Genomic DNA, 21,859 nt, shown 5'->3' on the forward strand with positions numbered 1-21,859 from the left:
AGCCCTATTAATCATGACAAATTACTCAAGGATGTTGAATCTGATCCAGTCCTTGTGAATTTTGGCATGCTTGTGGTTTTGCCTCCAATTCACAAATTTGTTAAATTTGTGTATACCATCTTCAGAGCGTCATTTTTAAAAGAGATTCAAAGCTTCCAGTTCTCAGGGAGTCCCCTTTTTAACTCAGGGTCCCAATCCTTGGAATCTATTTTCATTTTCAGGTAGGGTAAAAGAAAATCTCCCAAACCTTTTGGGGAATGTCTGCCTCCCATTGTCAACAAAAATAAAGCTGGGTTGCTAGGCCAGGGGCCCAGTTTCCTTTGTTCCTAAGAAAACAGCACAAAAGTAAGAAAAGAGAAGAATAAAAACAAATAAATTAAAATGTCTTCCAATTAGTTGAAAGAGAAAATAGTAAGGGGATCCTATGATCCTGAAAGAACTGCTGATGACAGTCACCTTCCGGATATCTTTTGCTTTCCAAAAATGCTATAGATGTGGGGAGCAAGGGAGGGAGGGAGGGGGAGGGAGGGAGGGAGGGAGTGAGGAAGAGAGAGAGAGAGAGAACTTCTGCAGTCACTCATTGAATGACAAATTAGAAATAGTATCACATTCTTAAATAAGAATGTCATAATAATAAGAGCACTAGAGTTATCGGTTATCGAATGCTTTTCTTGCAGGATTGTGTGAGGTGGCTTCCCAAATCTCCTAAACTCCACGGGAGCCATAACTGGAATTCTCAGGGCTCTCACTGGGCTTCTCTCAAGGGGAAAGAAAATATCCCGGGATCAAAACTCTACAAATTCAGCTCAGTCAATGAAAACTGGAAGGAAGGTCGAATCAGTCCTGAGCAAGAAGCTGAAAGATTGGAGGATCCAGATGAAGATGTGAGTTGTTATTATTATGGTTCATCTTACAGTCAGCCAGATGTTTAGATTGGATTGGGGATTTTTATCAACCCATCGAGTCCTTCCCAAGGAGCTGGCATAGGCAGATGTTGTTCTTTAATACGGTTAAAGATTGTTGAAGATGTAAGCTCTTCCAAGTAAAAGTGCCTTTTGCAATTGGTGATTATGTCAATGCAGAAGGTGTCAAGTGGTGCTCCAGTTGTTTTGGGATTGTCCCAGTAGTGGGATTCAGCCAGTTCGCACCACTTTGGGAGAACCGGTTGTTAATTTTATGAGCAGCTTGGTGAACTGGTTGGTGGAAGAAATCATTAGGGCAGAGAACCGGTTGTTAAATTATTTGAATCCCACTACTGGATTGCCCCCAAGGTAGTTATGAACTACCTTTGTTTTCTTTTGCCACAATTGTTCTATTTACAGTTTATTGTTCTATTTACAGGTCTTTGTATTTTGTGATTTTGCTCCAGTTCTTTCTCTTCTATTCCCCAGATACTGCCGTGTCTACTACCCAGACTTTTTTGTCTCTCTTATTTATTTGTTAAATGTATTTGTCGCCTCTCTGGCCATGGGGCTACTCTTTAGATGGTACTACTCTAATTTTTTTTTTTTAAAAAAAAATTGATTTATATGCCGCCCTTCTCCGGAGACTCAGGGCGGCTTACAATGCGTACAATGATAATTCTTATCAACATTGTTAAGTCTGTGGTGTTACATGACAGGTGCCTGTCGGTTTGGATTATTATTAATCATGATAACCATATTAGATAGATTTAATATTAAAAAGTAAAATTAAGTTTAAGCGTTGCACTAGAATCACTCTTTTTTGGGTGTGTGTGAAGGGAATGAGATCCCTGAAATATGATTAGAAAACACAAGATGTCCTTGGCCATAAATGTCCTGACTGAAAGGGGGAAAAAAAGACACACTAACTTGGAATCTGAATTGATCGCTGACTGTCAGACACCATTTGATGCAATGCATATACAGTAAGTACAGTAGTAATATATATTCTTTATATTCTAGAGAGGAGTATATTTTATACTGTACTATTAAATATATTAGTATGGCCCTCTAGAGGAAATCCAAACTTTCTGTTTCTACTTTAGATACAATTAATATTAACCTTTAAGCTGTGGTTAATCTATGATTAAGCTATGGTGTGTGAAAATAATCCCATGAACTGTACTTGTAGATGTCTTGCTTCCGTTAGTCATAAAAAATGACTAGCCGTAGTTAGAATGATTCAGATGCTATAGTAAGTTTTAGTTATTGTAGAAAAACAGGAAAATACTACAATCAACTGATCTTATAGGCAGGTACACAAAATCTTAGTTAAAAGCAGGGGTGAAATCCAGCAGGTTCTGACAGGTTCTGGAGAACCAGTAGCAGAAATTTTGAGTAGTTCAGAGAACCGGCAAATACCACCTTTGGCTGGTCCCAGAGTGGGGTGGGAATGGAGATTTTGGAATATCCTTCCCCCGGGAGTGGGGAGGGAATGGAGATTTTGCAGTATCCTTCCCCTGCCATGCCCACCAAGCCACACCACGCCCGCAAGCAACGCCCACAGAGCCAGTAGTAAAAAAAAAAATGGATTTCACAACTGGTTAAAAGGGATAATATAGGTCAGGAATCCTAATCCTCTGCCTCAGTGCAGAAATCTAAAATATTTGTCATTTGCAAGTGACTCACAAAGCCTCCACTTGAACACAACAAAAAGCTCTCCCACTTCTCTGAGTAACTGGGTGTGCTGTCAGACTGATGGTATGTTTACAATGTTTTTTTCTAACATCTGCCTTTTTGTAATGGTATGCGGGTGTGTCCTTGAGAGACTGGGCAAAGAGAACCTGCCAAGGGTATGATATGATAAGAGACACTATAGCCTGCAGCTGGATAATGGGTGGAGCAAGAAGCTCTCTGTATTTTCTCAGGCTGTAAAGGAGACAGAGCGGAAGGGGAAAGCGTACTTCAGACCCTGAAAGATCGATGTCAGTCTGGCAAGCCAAACCAGATAGGAAACACAGCCAGATGAGTTAATTCTATTTTATCATTAAGCTACATTGACAGAATCTTGAAAGCTTGAAAGTACGTTTCTTCCCCCCCCTCCTTTACAGCCTGAGAAACTAGGGAGGATCTCTTCTGAGCCTCTTGCCTCACCCAGGCTATGCTGTCTCTTATCTGACCATTCCCTTGACAGCGTCTCTTTGCTCAGTCTCTTAAGTTCATTCGCACATACCCGCAGACTTTCTGTGATTTAAATTCATTTCCTGGGAACAGGTCTTCAGCTTCTTCTATGTGACATCCTTTGAGGTATTAGAATTCATATCAAACTCAGTCATTTTTTCTCAAGGCTAAACATAGCCAGCCATCTCTTTTAATCTTCCTTCGTAGAATTTAAATTGCTAGCACCCTCTTGTCCTTCTCTGAACCCCTTTCAATTTCTCTGCAAGCTTTGTAAAATTCAATGCCAAGAACAGAAGGGGGAGAGGGGTTTGACTGAAGGAAAATTCTTCCTCTGATTGAAGATTATTTCTCTATTGATGAAACCTAAAACTGCATTTGCCTTTTTTTTTTTTTGCACCTACATCATGCTTTTGGTTCATATTCAGTTAGCAGTCAATTATATTCCATATTTTCCCCCACAGGTATTACCCAGTAAGATATTCTCATTCATTTTTTTTTAAAGGAAAGAAGCTTACTTTTGTTTCTATTCAATTTTATTCCATTACTTTCAGCTCACTGCTCTAGCCTAGCAAGGGCGTTTTGAATTTTATTTCTATCTTCTTTGGGTATTAGCTCTTCTACACAATTCTCTTATCATCTGCAATTTTTTTTTTTTAATTTGATTTATATGCCGCCCTTCTCCGGAGACTCAGGGCGGCTTACAATGCGTTAAGCAATAGCCTTCATACTTTTGTATATTTATACAAAGTCAGCTTATTGCCCCCACAAACTGGGTCCTCATTTAACCTACCTTAGAAAGGATGGAAGGCTGAGTCAACCTTGAACCTGGTAAGGTTCGAACCTGCAGTAATTGCAGGCAGCTGTGTTAATGACAGGGTGCTCTAAACCACTGTACTACCAAGGCTCTGTCACAAATTTGTCACTATTCTTTATCCAAGTCCTGAATTAATAAAAAATACTGATGAGTACACTACCTAGGACTATAATTTCATTTGATAACTGATTATCAACTTTGGGGTACAGATTTCAAGCCAATTATGTATTATCTTGCTAGTTAGATTAGAAATGGGGGCATACACACTGAAGATCAATGAGTCACACCTGTCATGCAAAACTAAACCATTCTGTCTGAATACCTTCCTTTTCCTCAGCAATACCTGCAACCCAGAGTTACAAATCAGGCAGGGTGCCAGAGCACATCGAGGAATTAAAATAGTTAAAATACAGCCAACTCTTGCTCATAAAGTGAAATCCTTTAGCAGAGAGATCATTTAAGCTTACCATAAAGTGGGTGGGCATATTTGGGCTACAAAATGCTGAGCTAAAGAGATAAATTAAAAAATTAACATCTTGAGTGAGGGATAATCCCATTCTGTCTTTGTTCAGACATTGCTGCAGGGAATTTTTGCCTATCTATCTATTTATCTCTTAAGTGCTAACATCTGCTATAGGAAAGGTGGAGGCTGCTTTCTCCCTCTAAGAAAACATGTTTCTCCATTTCTCATCCAGGGAAATATATTCTTCTTTTTTAATATTTCTCAAAACATTTCATTCTTCTAGGAGAGGGATGGGTACTAACTTTCTACAATTGGTGCCATGTTATTATGCCATATTATCATGAGAGCAAACTATAACAAACTGGAAGGAGGATCCACTTATTATCAGTGAGCAATCATGTAGCTTGGCCACTCTGAAGCAATGCAGAGATGCCTGTCCCAAAGATGCTTTTTCAAGAGGCAACAGGACTTTCTGGAAACCAAGAAAGTCCAGTTGCCTCTTGAAAAAAGCACCTTTGGGACAACCAATGCCAAGTTTGCATCCTACCTCTCAGCCATTTCTTCTATGGCTATGCCAACCCTTCTGTAAATAGCTGTTCAAGCCCCAGGAATAAAAGTACCACAAAAAACGCTGGGAGATGGGGGGGACACTCCGTGGAAGCTCAGATACAGACAGAAAGTCTGGGCGTACTGCCACAAACCATTAAGGCTGTTACAATGTAACAAAACTTAACCCAGAGGCAGTTTCTGAAAACTTAAAGCAGCAGGGATGGCAATTAAGATAAGGATTAGGCTAGAAATACAGGCACACTAGAATCTTTCCTTCCTGTGTTCCTTGCAGGATTAGCACTGTAAAGTGGGAAAAGATTTCTTCCAACAACAACTGCTCAGAAAATTAACATATGGTTCAGGAGAACAGGTGTGAATCAGCAGGAGCCCACCACTGAGTCCAGGTTTCCCATTGGTTAACCTTGTCAGCTCAATCTCTCTGTTGCTTAACATGGAGCTGAATTAAGCGGCCTTCCTGAAAATGACCTCAGATTGCTCCAACCTGAGCTGCTCTCTTAGGATCTTAAAGACCTTGGGGACTCACAAGCATCCTCAGAGTCCAAAACAGTTGTTAAGTGAGTTTTTCCCCATTTAACAACCTTTCTTTTCACAATTGTTATGTAAATCACTGCAGTTCTTAAGTTAGTAACATGGTTATTAAGTGAATCTGCCTACCCCATTGACTGCTTGTCAGAAGGTCACAAAAGGTCACTATATGACCCCAGGACACTACGACCATTATAAATACATGCCAGTTGCTAAGCATCCAAATTGCGATCACATAACCACAGGGATGATGCAAATAAGTCATAAGTGTGAAAAACTGTCATAAGTCACTTTTTCCAGTGCCGTTGCAACTTCGAATGGTCACTAAACAAATGGTTGTCGTTTGAGAACTACCTGTATTTGGGGGCGAGGGGGGAACAGCATTCCAAAGAGCAAAGGTGACAATCCAAAAAGTCTGCCTACTAATAATGATATGAATACAGTCCACAATTTGTGACACTGACAGTATCTCTTCCTTCGAAGGTCTTAGCCCTTGTCTTCCCATTATGGTTGCAGAAGCCATGAGCACACACACACACACACACACACACACACACAAAATCTCCAGAGACACTTTGTGTTGTGTCATAAAAATGGCAGTCAAGTCATTTTAAAAATGCAATCTATTCAGCATTCAGCCACACTTGAGTGTAGGAAAAGCTACAGTGGGTCTCAGGAGGACCTCTGATCACGAGGAGGATTTTACATTTTAATTATGTTTCCCGAGTGAGAGAATAGGAAGAATTGAAAGGAATTTGCCAGGGCAGTTTAAGATGGAGGCTATAATAAATTTCACACTTGGCTAACTGGAGAGCTTGAGGAATCAAACCAAAATATAATTCTTTTGCTACTAAAAGTGAAGAGGAATGGCCTGAAGTCTGCACTTGTGAGCTGCAGTGCTTGGGGTATTCTCATCTTTCTGCCTGAAAAGATGCATCTAGGCAGGTCCTGGTAGTTATGAAAGAAACCTGTACAGAATTGGAGGGATGGCTGAGCACATTTCCACTCATGGGGAAGAATGAGATCAAAGAAAGGAGATACATCTGCAGGACCTGTGGGTGAAAGTAACAACCAGAAGCAAAAGACATTGAAGTTATCCTGCCTTGTCGGAACTTGAAAACAACTTCATCTTTGCAGATGGAACAGATGTGGACCATTTGGGGAAAGAAAAAGGAGCACTTCAGAATGGGAGGAAGGACACTGAAAAAAGTGACTTACGGCTATTTTTTCACACTTACAACCAGTGGTGGGATTCAGCCGGTTCACACCACTTTGGGAGTACCGGTTGTTAACTTTCTGAGCAGTTTGGCAAACTGGTTGTTGGAAGAAATAATTAGGGCAGAGAACCGGTTGTTAAATTACTTGAATCTCACCACGGCTTACAACCATTGCAGCATCCCCACAATCACGTGAACAAAATTAGGATGCTTGGCAACTGGCTTGTATTTATGACGGTTGCAATGTCCCAGGTCAAGTGATCACCTTTTCCAACCTTCTGGCAAGCAAAGTCAATGGGGAGCCTGACCTTGTTACTAACTTAACACCTGCAGTGATTCACTTAATAACGGTGGCAAGAAAGGTAGCAAAATGGGGCAAAACTCATTTAAAAACTGTCTTGTTTAGCAATGGAAATTTTGGGCTCAACTGTGGTCTTAAGTTGAGGGTTACCTGTATCTGAGGAGTGACTATTATTTCATTAAATACTATACATACTGAAAACTCATATTTTTTCCTAGGCCTTCCCTTCCCTGTATGAATAGTTTTTCCCCTCCACCTATTTTGAACATACATATTTCATTTCTGATTGTTTCAACCTATTGTGAAATTGATCCAAAATTTAGAAATGTTACAGAAATGTTTAAAATTGCCCTCTAACATTACTGGATGACATCACCAGGTCTCGCTGTTTCAGCAGAGTAAGGAAGATGCTTAGGGATTCACACCCTGGCCAGTGTCTCTTTTCACTTTTGCCATCGGGCAGAAGACATCGAAGTATAGCCGGCCGGACAAACAGATTTAAAAACAGCTTCTACCCAGGGCTGTCAGACTCTGAAACACAATCACAATCACTCCACGTACTTATGGAAATGTATGACTAGGTTTTTCCTCCCAATTACTTGCATACATTGAGAATTGTATTGTCTTGTATTTTTTGTTATGGACTGCACCAGTAGAGGCTAAACCAATTTCATTGTATACATGATGTACAATGACAATAAAAGCTATTATTATTATTATTATTATTATTATTATTATTATTATTATTATTATTATTATTATTATTATCAAATGACCAAAGACTCTTTCTTTCTTCACTGTGTGGAGAAGAGTCTTACCTTTCTCTTCAAGTTTATTCATGTGCCTTTTGACAGTGACCTGTTCAGTGACTGCTATGTTTCCTACCAGGAACCGATATCTAAATTTTCCGGGAGCCTCTTTTCCTCGAGTGAGAGCATTAGAAGCAGTGCAAGAACTCCACTTGGACAAGAGAGGCAGAAGATTTCCACAAAACCCAAACGCTGCCCACCCACCAACCATAAGCAACAAGCTGCAAACCACGTTGCAACCGAGGGCAAAAAGGCCTCGAAGCAAAACAAGGACCGAATCCCAGGCAGCTCAGAGGCCGCCCAGCTGCTCTTGAAGGTAACTCATTTGGTGGGAACTTTTAATTTAAACCAGGGGTCTGCAACCTGCGGCTCTGGAGCCGCATGTGGCTCTTTTACCCCTCTGCTGCGGCTCCCTGTCACTCAAAATATGTGTCACAATTGCCAATGTGCGACACTCGCCGGCACATGATTTATTGAGCTTTTCAACCCCCGGTAGGCCAACCATGGATAAATCCAAGAAAAGAAAAGTTTCAGAAGAAAACACAATGTTTAATTCAACTACATATGCTAGTTTTGTGGCCGCTCAAGAAATAGTCAGGCACGGGAACGGTTTTGTGGCTCCTGGTGTTTTCTTTTCTGTGGGAAACGGGTCCAAATGGCTCTTTGAGTGTTTAAGGTTGCAGACCCCTGGTTTAGACAATTAGTTTACTTTTCTCCCCCAGTCACTCTCTAGAGGAGGCTCACTTGCTTACAATGCAATGCAGTCCACATTTCCTGCTTCTAAAGTAGCTTTCCCCAATCCACAAACTCTCCAGAATATTGGACTACAACTTTTGTTTTCCCAACTGACCACAATGAGCCTGGAAATAATGGGAGTTGCCTTTCAGAGTAGGTGGCAGGTGCCTGGACAGGGATGGATTTTGGAGGATTTGTCCAGGTTTTAAACTAGCTTGGGTCCTCCATCTTTATCAGTACTTTTAACAACAGGAGTCAGAAGGTGAAGCTTTTTATGGCCGGGATGTAACATGGAGCATGGGATCAGGAGAACAAAAACTAGAAGGTTAAGACCAGCTTCACCTCTTCCATTTCCAGCTGGCAATCTTGGCTCATTTCTGCTTCTCTTCTAAGACCTGTTTAAACTTTAAAGTCTTGCTGTTGGAAGCTGATGTTGTTACGAATCATGTCTGATGAAGCCTGGGTCCTATTACGGGTAGTTCTCAACTTATGATTCACAACTGGGACCAGAATTTCAATTGCTAAGCAAGGTGATTATTAAATAAATTGTGCCCAAATTTATTACCCTTTTGGCTACAGGAGTTAAGCGAATCACTGCCGCTGTTAAGTGAATCACATGGTTGTTAAGTGAGTCCAGTTTCTCCCATTGACTTTGTTCATTGGAAGCTGGCTGGGAAGGTCTAAATAGCGATCCCACGACCCTAGGATGCTGCAGCCATCATAAATACATGCCGATTGCCAAGTGTCTGAATTTTGATCATGTGATCATAGGCATGCTGCAGTGATTGTAAGTGTGAGGACGGGTCATAAGGCACTTTTTGTCAGTGTCGTTGCAACTTTGAACAGTTGTAAGTCGAGGATTACAAACAGTGGTGGGATCCTGCTGGTTTAACAACCGGTTTGGTGATCGCGTGCTTTGTGCAGTTTTTACGCAGCGATCGCTGAGCGCGCAGTTTTATGAAAACCTACCTTCCGCATTACTGCTGGGGAGTAACACAGCTGACGCTCAGCAATCCACTCTGCCACACGAATCAGCCAAGAAGATATAGGTCAGTAAAGCACAGGGGTGGGCAGGCGGGCCCACCTGATCGTCGGAATGAACTGGTTCGCTCCCAGCTGACCATCGGAGATACTGGTTCGCCTGAACCGGTCCAAACCGGTAGAATCTCACCCCTGACTACCAGTATTTATAGGACTAACATCGTTACACTCACCATATTGTTATCAAGTCAGGATCTCAGCAATAGGAGTCCTTATTCCAATAATGGATATACTGCCACATAACCAAGAATCTCAGATTGTTTTAATGTCATAACCTTTTCTGATTTTACTATTGCTCTCTTCTGTCCTTCCTGCTGCTATCAGGGGGCAGTCATCATATGAAATTAAAATTCTCGGTCTGGAAATTTGCCTTGAAATGTTAATAAAACTAGTCCTGCATGTGCTACCGTAGTTGTGAGGAATCTGCGATTCTCCAGATGTTATTAAATTAACACTCGCAGGAGTTCTAGCTAGCATGATTTATGGGAAGAGGTGATGGGAACTGTGCTTCAGCAGTAAATGGAGAGCTTAAATGTTGATTGTGTGGAAGAAGAGGTACTTTGCTTTTAGCTGAAAAAAATGTCAGTTATTCAAAAGGATTAATTTAGGAAAGAGGGCTAAAAAACCTGCATCTTGAGCATAGGCTAAATCAACAGCATATTTTTTTAAAAAAGGAATTCTGAGCTTCATTTATGAAATGGCATCTGATTACAGAAACTTTGTGTGAATAATGTTTATGAGCTTTCTGCTTGCATCTTATTTTAAAGTGATTTTTGAGGGAAATACAGATTTTAGTACAGATTAAATTGTTCCAAAGCTGTGAATACAAATGTATACCAAACATTACTTTCGGGGAAAGAAAGTTATAATGGCTTTAGCAATCATCAGAGCATTACAGGCAAGATATTTCTACTTTTAAGTTGTGCAGTTAAAAGTGCAAGAAAGAAAGAGAAAAACAGAAAAGAAAAAGTAATACAAAGGGGCTTCTAATCTTCTTTACCAATGTTATAAGTACAATTATATATTTACTATTTTTCTACAGTTACATCAAAAATATCTTCTTGCTATAATCTATCCTTTTCTGAATACCAAAACTATAAATCATTAATTTATTTTTTTCTGTTTTACATAAAAAGTCAATAAGGATTTTTCCATTCAGCAATAAATGTAGGTATTGCCTTTTCTCTAATGAAACTAGCCAAATAGGCCATCTCAGCAAATTCCATCATCTGCACCAACCATTCCTCTATTGTAGGTATTGCCAGATCTTTCTATCTTTCTGCATACAATAATCTCACCGCAGTTATCATATACAGTAACAGAGTTCCATGATGTTCTCTGACAGCTCATCTATCAATCATAAATGCAAGATGGTGTGGGTTCTACTTACCTTTACTCCCGGTTGGCAATGGGGCTGCACGCGCGAGCGAAGCGAGCGCATGCACTCTTCTGTGCAAACGCAGAAGCTTCTGCGCATGCACAGAAACATTTTGATGATGTCAGGGTCAGGGGGCAGAGCCTCCTGCCGGTTTTACTACCGGTTCTATAGAACCGGTGTGAACCGGGGGCAACCCACCACTGGAGCAAGACCTCTGGGCTCAGTTGTATATTAATCTTTAAAATGCTCTGAATGAATCCGAGTATGCATTTGAATCCAAAATGTTCTACTTTTTTGCATGTCCAGGATGATAGCCCACAAGTTGTAGGGAAAATAGAAAGAGAAAGGAGTATTAGGTATGTTTACCATCTTGAATTATTTGGTAAAACAATAAAGGTGGGATAGGAATGAATGAATGAATGAATGAATGAAAGATAGATAGATAGATAGATAGATAGATAGATAGATAGATAGATAGATAGATAGATAGATAGATAGATGTGGGTTGGCCTGAGAGAAAATGACTGGTCCAAATTCCCTCACTTTGCTTATACTCTATGTTATATAATTGCCAAAGAGGTTGTAGAAAAAATGGTTTTAAAAGTAGAAAAAAAAAATTGGCCACGCCCAACCAGTCACATTACCCCACCCCAAGCCATGCCCACAGAACCGGTAGTAACAAATTTTAGATTTCACCACTGCTACAAACTTGAAATTTGCCACGTATGTACCTCTTAGCTTCTATATGCTCACTAAGAAAGGATTTTTCGAATTGACAATCATAGCATTAGTATTTTCTATATTATGATTAACACACTTTGATGCTAAGGAGTTCTACTCCCCCTCCCCACCTGAAAAGAAATCTGTTCCAAATGCAAAACACAAACAGAGGAGAGGATTTTCACTTTCAGTTTTACTTTTACAGCAGCAACCAGGGGATAGGATAGGGGAGGCTTCTGTGGGGCAAGGCTGAGGGAGAGAAGGGGATAGGGTAGGGGAGGCTTCTGTGGGGCAAGGCTGCAGGAGAGAAGGGGATAGGATAGGGGAGGCTTCTGTGGGGAAAGGCTGAGGGAGAGAAGGGGAGAGGAGAGGCCAATGGTAACTGTTCATTAATTTTCAAGCTGTAAGTGTCGATTTATTAAGCCCGATCACATAGTTTCCTAGCGAAGCATGGGTATCCAGCTAGTTCATTATAATTCTCCTCCAGATTACAATTTCTGTGTGCAATCAAATGGGAATCTTGGTATTCGGCTGGTAGAAAGGGCTCATCTTCCTTTAAAGAGGTGCATTTCTGTTCTCTTCTATAGTATTTATGACTTAGTCTTGCTAGCCCACGTACATTAGATTCCATTTTTTGGCTTGTTTACAGACCAACCCAAAAAGCTGATTTCCATAACATTTGAGGCAATGTCTCCCCGAGTAGCTTAGAACTTCAAATATATTATATCTACTTCAAGTAGATATACTTTTACAATTAGATTAGATGACATCGTTGTCTACTCATTCCTATTCTCAGTTACCTATCCTTCATATTAACATTTGGTCTGTTGTTGGCTGCGATGTGTCAGTAACAAGTTAACAAACTTGGCTCTTTGTGGCATGAGTTGCTTCAATAAGGCTGGAGAAAGCGAATCAAACAGATTGAGATGTTCATAATTCTATTGCCCAAGATTTTGTTCATCAATGTATTTTGGTCCACAGCCTAAGGCAACTGGCAACTTACAGGATATTGGCAACTCTCAATATCTCTTAATAAAAGATGGGACTTTTCTACTGCCAAGTTAAATTCTTTGTGAAATTTAAAGAATAGGCATATTTAAAGTTTAAATCTGCTTCTCCAAAAAAGGCATTTGTTGTAATAATGACAGATAAAACAATATGAAAATGCATCTAAGAAGTGTCTTGGGGTGTTTGCTGCAGTTACGAGAACAAGGCTGTTGATAACAAATTAGGATAAACTGTTTTGAATGTGATTTCATTTCATTTCATTTCGCTTCTATTCATCCCATCTTTCTACTTTAAATGATATATTCTACAGAATTGGTGGTTTTTATAGTCTACATCCTGGGTTTTTAATATGTTTACAATTAACTCTCAGGCCCACAATGTTTTTCCCCTGGGGAATCTTAGCAGCACCCCAGTCCAAAAATTGCCACATTGATTTGGCTCAGATGCATCTGAAGAAAAAGTGTTGGAGATCTAGTAGACGTGGTGTCAGCTATCAGTTTATGGTGTTTGAATGTGACACCCCCCCCCCCAGCATCTGTAGATTAAAAAAAAAAGGTTGGTCTGATTGTAATTGCAAGAATCTTGCAATTATGCTTTATTTATCAATACAGGGATGTAATCTCTGTGTAATTCTTTAATAGTGTGGAGACATTCTCATTCAGGAGATATTCTCCTGTAAAAGGTTGCATATTAACTCATATATGAACATTTCTTTTAAGATCATATTGTTCAGTTTGTTTTCTGTATCACCACAGCTTCCATTCTTCTGTTTTTGAGGCCTTTTTGGCCATTTTTTTCAGAAAAAATGGCCTGAAAAAAGCCTCAAAAAGGGGACAAAAAGCCTAGAAAATGGGCAGAAAAAAACCTTGAAAATGCACCAAAAAAAGACTGGAAAAGGCCCGAAAATGGGGTGCACAGAGGCCAAAAACTTTTTTTTGTTGATTTCCTCTTCTAAATTTAGGTGCATCTTATAGTCAGGTGCTTCTTATAGTCTGAAAAATACGGTAAGTATTAACTGACATGATAATTTTTGTATATCTCGTTTTTTTCGATGGTGATAATTTTTGTATATCTCATTTTTTTCTACATGTTTCACGTTTCTTCTTTATACTTTATACTGTAACTATTCTAATAGCAAATCCTTCATAAAAGTTATTGCATTACATTCTTGATTAAATTATCTTTCCCATTGATATATAATTTTCTGGTACTACTCCAAAAAAAAAAAAAAGTGGTGTTATTAGCTAGTTTTAGAAAATACACTTTTCCCAAAAGTTTTCCACAATTTTGGCCACTACTACATTTCTTGGGAATGATGAAAACGTACATCATCCATCCATCCATCCATCCATCCATCCATCCATCCATCCATCCATGTATGTATGTATGTATGTATGTATGTATGTATGTATGTATGTACGTACTTATTTATTTATTTATTTATTTATTTATTTATTTATTTATTTATTTATTTATAAAATCTGCAGTTTGGAATATACAAATTATTTGGCTCAGCTCTCAAACAGTCAATGTTACAGAAACACAGAGACCAATGTTATTGTCAGACTGGCATAGAATTTGGGTGGAAGTGTCCCCTGTAAAACTCTATGGTCCATTTCAGACAAATATCCAGTTAAAAATTTAGAATATAGAGTCAGACAAAGATTTGTGGCTACACAGATGTGTACCGTAATGTAATTTATAAAACATCTACAATGTCATGTTTAAGTCATTGAAATGCTCAGAGCTTGGAAATACTGCAATAAATCAAATATTCTTGGTTATATCTTGATTGGGTTTTCCAATTCCGAACTTTGGTTAGGTAATGGAATGTGCTCCTATAGCAACAAAAGGGGAAGATTTTGCCAACTCAGAACTTCCTAGAGGGAGATCTGGATCAAGAGATCCTCCAATCCTGAGCTGGATGGGGGAGGAGGGGAGAGGTTCAGGCTAGTCACACATGGAATCCTTTCAGATATATTTAGTGGCTTAGAAAGTTATATAGCTTTAGTTTGGAAAATTTCTGTCTATTAAATGTAAACAAATACATTATTGGATTTGATTGTATCTCAATGTGTCATCTCTGGCCTTGAGCCTGACAGCTCTATGGTTTTCCTTGACGAGAGAAAGAGAAGAGCTGCTTAGAACAGATGTTCAACCTCTCATACAGTTTGTGATTTTGGGGAATTAGTTTCATATTTTTTTCCTTATAATCTCACTATAAATCTTAACATGGTACCCAGATGTCTATGGAGATTCTCAATCATCCAGGTCATGGTTGTCCCAGAGGTGCTTTTTCAAAAGGCAACTGGACTTTCTGGTTTTTCTTTGAAGACTTTTCACTTCTCCTCCAAGAAGCTCCTTCAGCTCTGATGATGATACCCCATTTTCTGAAATAAATTAAAATATCCTCACTGTTTTGATTATGCTTGAGAAATAATTTCTGCTATCTTCCCCTTCCTTTCCTCCTCCCCTCTTTCCTCTTCCCTCTCTCTAGGATGTTCTTATTACTGAACCCAACACACATGATTCTGATCCTGTTGACACCCCATCAAAAAGTGGCCTAATAAACCATGTCAAAACAGTAAGTAATGGATAATAAAACTAAAAAGAATGTTTGAAGAGATAGTATCACCAATGTAGAAGAGACACAATCACTGCAAACTTTTTCTCATTTTGCCCCAAATATGAAAGTTATAAGGACTTTTTCAACCTCATCTAGATGATAAAGAAGAATAACTTGAAGATCTAGGGGCTGATTATTTCCAATTTTCACATGATTCATTTGTTCAAAATATTCCAGTGTACCTGCAAATTCATCAGATCCTGCTGCACAATAATAAAAAAAATGTATAGCCAGTTGTTCTCATAGTAGAATATAGAGAATGAAAGGCTCTGGAACCAGACTGGAGCCAATATGAACTACTTTTGATCTGCCTCAATTAGGACATTTCTGGACCTTTGAAATTAATCATTTCTGCACATTCCTAATTTGCATCACCTTATAATTTACCAACTATTCATATATTAATAATTAAAAGATTGGCATCTTTTTTTTTTAAAAGGAGTTGTACCCATGAACTTGAAAAAGACTGTGATTCATCCAGTCCTCATAAAAATCAGTATAGGTAATCCTTGATTTATGAATGGTTACTTGGTGACCATTTGAAGCTAAGGCAGACCTCCGAAAAGCTACTTACAACATAGACACAAAGTTATGGCTGCTGTAGCACCCCTGAGGTTGTTCGCCTTACAACCAACCACAGGGATACTGCAGCACCTCACTGCCAATTTCCCTCTCCGTCCCCCTCTAGGTGGGATAAAGATAAGGAGTGGTGGAGTAGTTTCACTTGTTGACCACTTTGTTTATCAATTGAGTTGCTGGTCCCAATTAAGTTGTTAATTGAAGACTACCTCTATTGTTATAATATATGATATACACCAGATGCAACATTGGTAGTTACTAAAAATTCTAAAATAAATCACAAGCATTGTTATATGCAACATCTTGAAAGGATGTCATTCATAGTTTGATAACACACCATAAAGAAATGATAGATTTAGTATGGTTAACCTCTGCAGAAGAAATCTACAGAACTTTGGGAAGAGATAAAGACAACAGCAGCAGGAAAAAAAAAATGACTCCCAGACTAGATCCAAGCAGCTGCCAAAACTAGCCATCATGACAACCAGATAAAGATAGTGGATGAATAACTTGAGCCATAAAACGGATGTACAATTGCTGAATGCAGACACTCAACGTCAAACAATAAAGAGGACAAAGGAAGATCCCTCAATAAAAAATGTCAACAAATGGAAGATAATAAGAAGAAAAATTATAGATAATTTGAAGAAGACCAAGAAAATCACAGAAAATTTTACAGCTCTGACAGGAATAGAAATGACCATACATTTTCAGAGGTAGAAGAAATATATTAACTAAACATGATGTATGACAAATAACTCTCAACTGTCAAACATGCAACTATCAAGCATAAATGAATACCCACTGAGCAGTTTAACTCCTTCTTCTCTTGCAGTTTCAGAGGGCAGGTCTATGTCAAGAAATATGGAAGAAAGCTAGAACTCAGAGAGATTAGAAGCAATTTATACTGAAGAAGGGAGAGGCATGAGAATTGCAAATTAGCAAACTCTGGCGCTAATTATTCACAAAAGCAGCATTTTGTTTAAAATCTTAGAAAGAATAGAAACAATCATAGAGAGAAAAATGCCAAATGAATAGACAAGTTTCAGAAGAAGCAGAGGGATATGAAACTAGACAAGAAATATAATAAGGATGATAAGAGAGTAAGACAAAATGATTGTAATCAATAAAGGAAAGAAGCTTACCTTTAGTTTATTACTTACAGCAAGTGTTTCTGGTTTGGAGATCATGTCAGAAGTGGATTAAGGTTAATGATGATTGACCTAATGATTATTCTGGAGAACCTTTACAAGGTTCTCCAGAACCTTGTAAAGCTATGCTGGCTAGAGAATTCTGGGAGTTAAAGTCCACAAATCTTAAAGCTGTCAAGTTTGAAGACCTCTGCTTTATAATAACAGAGACACTAAAAAATGAAATTGGAGAAAATTGGTTCAGAATAAATAGGGCAATCAAACAAGATGGGTGTTGTCCCAAATATGTTTATCCAAAAAAATGCTCAGATTGGTGCTATCAAAAGCCTCTGTGAAGTCAAGATGACCCAGCAGAGTCAAACTTTCTTAATTGAGCTCTAAAGATCATCCCTCAGGCCAATTGAGGCAATTTCATTTTTGTAGCCTCCCTGTAGACAATTAAATAGCTCAAGATAATTACTTCCTCTAGGACTGTCTGAAGTTAAGAAACCACCACTTTTTCTATCAATTTACCCAACCACACTAGGTGAGAGATTGGCTTATAATTGGGATCCAAGGTAGACTTTTAAAGAAGCGGTTTAATACTGTAATTGCCTCCTGGAAGGTGTTCTGTTTAATGATACATTTATGTTTTATTTAAGGTGTCTGCAATTACCTCCCAACCAGAAGCCACAAACCAAACTGGGCAAGTGGTGGAATGTACCACCTCCATTCGCCTTGCCCACATCCTTAGAAGTCACAAAAACCTAAATTGATCCAGTCTAACTATGCAAGACTGGTTTCATAATGATGAGTTCTTCATCAGGCTGGATTCAATATGAAAGATTTTATTGAAAAAATTACAACAAGCCTCTTAAAGGTCTGTAAGAGAACTCAGAGAGTGAAGCAGGGGTATAAGCAGTGGTGGGATTCAGCCAGTTCTCACCATTTCGGGAGAACTGGTTGTTAACTTTCTGAGCAGTTTGGCAAACTGGTTGTTGGAAGAAATCATTAGGGCAGAGAACCGGTTGTTAAATTACTTGAATCCCACCACTGGGTATAAGTTACTTCCCTTATAACCCCAAACAACTCAACACATCAGTTTGCAGGTGCAATATGAAAAATAACATTTGCTGTTCCTACTGTCACAGCACAAAACTTCAAACAGGCTTTGTGTTGTGCCTTCTTAGTTTGAATCTGTAAGGAGCCAAAATACAAACAACTTGTGATATGCAAATGACACCGCTTTTTCGGCTGTAAATAAAGAAGCTTTAGAAGATCTCACAAGGCAAGATGGAATATAAAGATCTTGGCTTATGCTAAATATTAAAAAGTCAATTCAATCAGCATACCTAGGGAACTTTCAGATGACAATGAAGAAATGAAACATAAAGATGATAGCGTACTGAAGAAATAAAGAATATGAACCAGAAAGGAAAGCAATGGCAAATCTAAAGCAGGATCATGCAAGATAAAAATATTGTTTTGTAAATAACAATAGTGAAAGTAATGGTCTTTCCAGCAGTAAAATATGGCTGTGAAAACTCAACATTAAAAGTAAAAGAAAGAGTGGCATGGACCACAAGAAAAAAACAGGTGATGATAGGAAACAGAAATGCACCTAGTTTGGACATGTGATGGACTAAAATGGTTATACTTGGCAAGGTTGAAGGAAGTAGAAGAAAGGGAACACAATCGATAAAATGAAAGGACAGTATCAAATAGATTTCCAGATTCTTCTTAAAACAAGTATAGGTTATTATTAGAGGCAGGTTGATATGGTGAACTTTTGTTGATGCAATCATTTGGATGATACTATCTTCCCAGTCCAAAACCGTTTTCTAGTTGATCATTTCATTCATAGGTATGGCAATCAGTTATTTTCCTAATTGATCAGTTGATGGTATAGTCCATGCTTCAGTTTGCTAATGTACTCCATATTTCAGTTTTTACACTACCATCGACACAGATGTTTTCCATATAATCAATTCACCCACTGTCCAAGAACATGGAGTTAAAAACAGATTTATTTGGTGAAGTCAGTTCATTTGCACGCTGACATTCATACTATAGCATTGCTTTCCTGAATTAGATGTAACAAGATGGTGTGGATGTTGGAATGCTTGCTGAACATGCCAACCAATCAGCACTGGCCTTCATTGTTTCAGAATTGGCCAATCAGTGACCACATTTGGCACTCATCTGGAAATACTGGTTCTCATTGCATCAGAACATGTGCTGATCATGAACTAATAAAATTCACTTTAGTCCCATCTGTATACAATACAGTTAATGATTAGCTAGAAATTCTTTTTCCATTCTACTCAGTCCATGTAGTTGTCTGGTACAAAATCTAATGCATGCTGAATGAAAGTTAGCTAGCCAGATATTTAGAAGATTATTTAGGCAGTTAATTCCAAAGGAAGACAGAAAACTAATGATTAGGGCTCAAGGTGACATGAATAAATCAGTCCAATGGCTATTTTTGCTGGGAATGTCTTGTGTTTGTCCTCCTCTGACCAGTTAGAACAATGAAACAACAGTCTATGCATTGCTAGATAACTAAAACGTTATAGTGTCCTGCTATTCCGTGATTTATTGCATTCCTTCCTCCTTAATTTTATCTCTGGAACATATTAACACTGCCTGAAAGCTATACAATTTAAATACTTTGTAAGGCTTTGCCCAGAATTTGTTTTGTTTTGCAGGGAATGTTAGTTAATTTTGTATTCCTGTTTAAGTGATGAGGTTGTTTTTGTGTGTGAAGCCCAGCACAGCTCAGTGCGATGACACTGCAGCTTAAATCTTGCCCCCAAATCACCTTCACTATGCAGTGATTCTGTCAAAAATATAGGCAGTTTTTGGTAGCTGTCAGTGGGAGGGCTACAGGTTGAAAATTACAACAATCCATTTCTCTATATCAGTTAATACTATTATTTTGCTATTGTCTGTTGCAAAACCTGACTTGTTTGTTTTCAAATGCCAACACTTTTTATCTCTGGTGGCTTTTGTTCATATATCTAATGTTTTGAGAATATGGAATTTTGTTTATTTGCACACATACAGGTTGTCCTCAACTTACAACAGTTCCCTTAGTGACTGTTCAAAGTTATAACAGCACTGAAAAAAGTGTCTTATGGCCATTTTTCACCCATGGTATCCCCATGGTCACATGATCAAAATTTGGATACTGAGCAACTGGTTCGTATTTATGACAGTCACAGTGTCCCGGGGTCATGTGATCCCTGTTTGCGACCTACTGAGAAGCAATGTCAACGGGGACGCCAGATTCACTTTAATAACCGTGTTACTAACTTAACAACAGCAGTGATTCACTTAACAACTGTGGCCAACAAGGTTGCAAAATGGGGCAAAATCCACTGAAAACTGTCTCACTTAGCAACAGAAATTTTGGACTCAATTGCAGTTGTAAGTTGAGGACTACCTGTATTTATTACATTATTTATCTGCTGCTTTTCATTCAGAAGCTCAAAGTAGGCCGCATAACATTGCCTCCCTCAAGAACTCTGTGAGGTATATTTGAGTATTCAGAAAGAAAAACGGTCGCCCTGCTCAGAGGTGTCTCTCTGAGGAGAGATTTGTGATGTGTCATTAGCCTTCCTTTCAGAATTTTCATACTCAATGCATATTTTCTTTTCTCTGCCTTCTGATGGCATCCTAGATACCTCGAATCATCTTAACGCATCCTTCCACTTCAGACGAAGATATTGACCAGATCGCTCAAGACCTCGATGACTCTGGGCCAGAGGAAATGAAGAACACAGACGGACATATTTATTCAGACTGTTTAAATCACACTTTTTATCCTTCTTAATAAAATAAATAAAATATTCTTTTTAGAAAAAAAAACATATCTTTGCTGTTTCTCTGGGATGCTGACCTTAATTTGCAATTTTAGCTTCTTAGCTCTTCCCTGTGGTGCGCTGCGCTGCACTGCCCTATTCCTGTCTATTGGTCTGGATTCATATTTGGGCTGGGATATGGAAAACTGAATTCATCAACTGGAAGCATATTATATTTGAGAAAATTGAGGCCATTTGAAAATTCACTTCAAGTAAATTTTAATTAGAATAGTGTCATCATTTATACAGACATTAACTCTTTTTAATTAGTTGGTTTTCACAAATTAATTGGGAAAATGAGGCAAGCTCGTTTTGTAGGGGGTTTTTTTAATCCATATTTTTCTATACGTGAAACTACACTCTCCATTTCAACTATGTATAAAATGCTAAATTTAACAATCAGCAGGTGAGTTTCTATCAGGGAAACCCTACTGAGCTCTGCCTCATATTACTTGAATCTTCATTTCTTTGAGGAGAAATCAAGGCAGTTCCTAGTATGCCAACCAATTTACCCCATGCCAGGAGTTCTGCATGAACAGATTCTCTGACTTTTTTCAAAAATCTCAAAGACCTTACAGATAATCCTCAATTTATGGAGCCTGGAATTTCTTTCATAAGTTATGACAGACGTAAATTGAGACACCCATTTGACTGAACCAATTTTAGGACCTTTTTTGAGGAGGTTGTTAGGTAAACACTACAATTGTCCAGGGAGCCAATATATTCCTTTGGTTTTTTTTCCAGAAACTGAAAAAGTCAGTTTCCAGGGGGGAAAAATGCCATAAATCCTCACACGATTGTAGAATGCTGCAGTAGGCCAAGTCAGTTGCCAAGTACCCAAAATGTTGTGTGATTGGGAAGTAGGGCATGCCACCATCGGAATTCTGGAATTGGTCATAAGAACCTTTTTGGAGGTCTGACATAACTTAGAACAGTTGCTAAGCAACCGGTCATTAAGGAAGAACTATCTGTACTGGGGGAATTAACTGTACCATCT

General features: G+C 38.7%; 1 protein-coding gene across 1 annotated transcript; it reads left to right on the forward strand.

Moving 5' to 3' along the window:
* The first annotated feature begins 662 nt into the window (after window positions 1-662).
* On the forward strand, window positions 663-20,854 carry LOC148116787 (uncharacterized). The gene is made up of 4 exons (XM_087889426.1): window positions 663-884; window positions 7,862-8,098; window positions 15,162-15,248; window positions 20,682-20,854. The coding sequence occupies exons 1-4, from the start codon at window positions 663-665 to the stop codon at window positions 20,832-20,834; spliced, it is 699 nt and encodes a 232-aa protein (XP_087745552.1). The 3' UTR covers window positions 20,835-20,854.
* Window positions 20,855-21,859: the final 1,005 nt, after the last annotated feature.

Source organism: Pantherophis guttatus, chromosome 1 (assembly GCF_059756535.1).
Source record: "Pantherophis guttatus breed Tessera chromosome 1, ASM5975653v1, whole genome shotgun sequence".
In the NCBI taxonomy this organism is placed as follows: Eukaryota; Metazoa; Chordata; class Lepidosauria; order Squamata; family Colubridae; genus Pantherophis; species Pantherophis guttatus.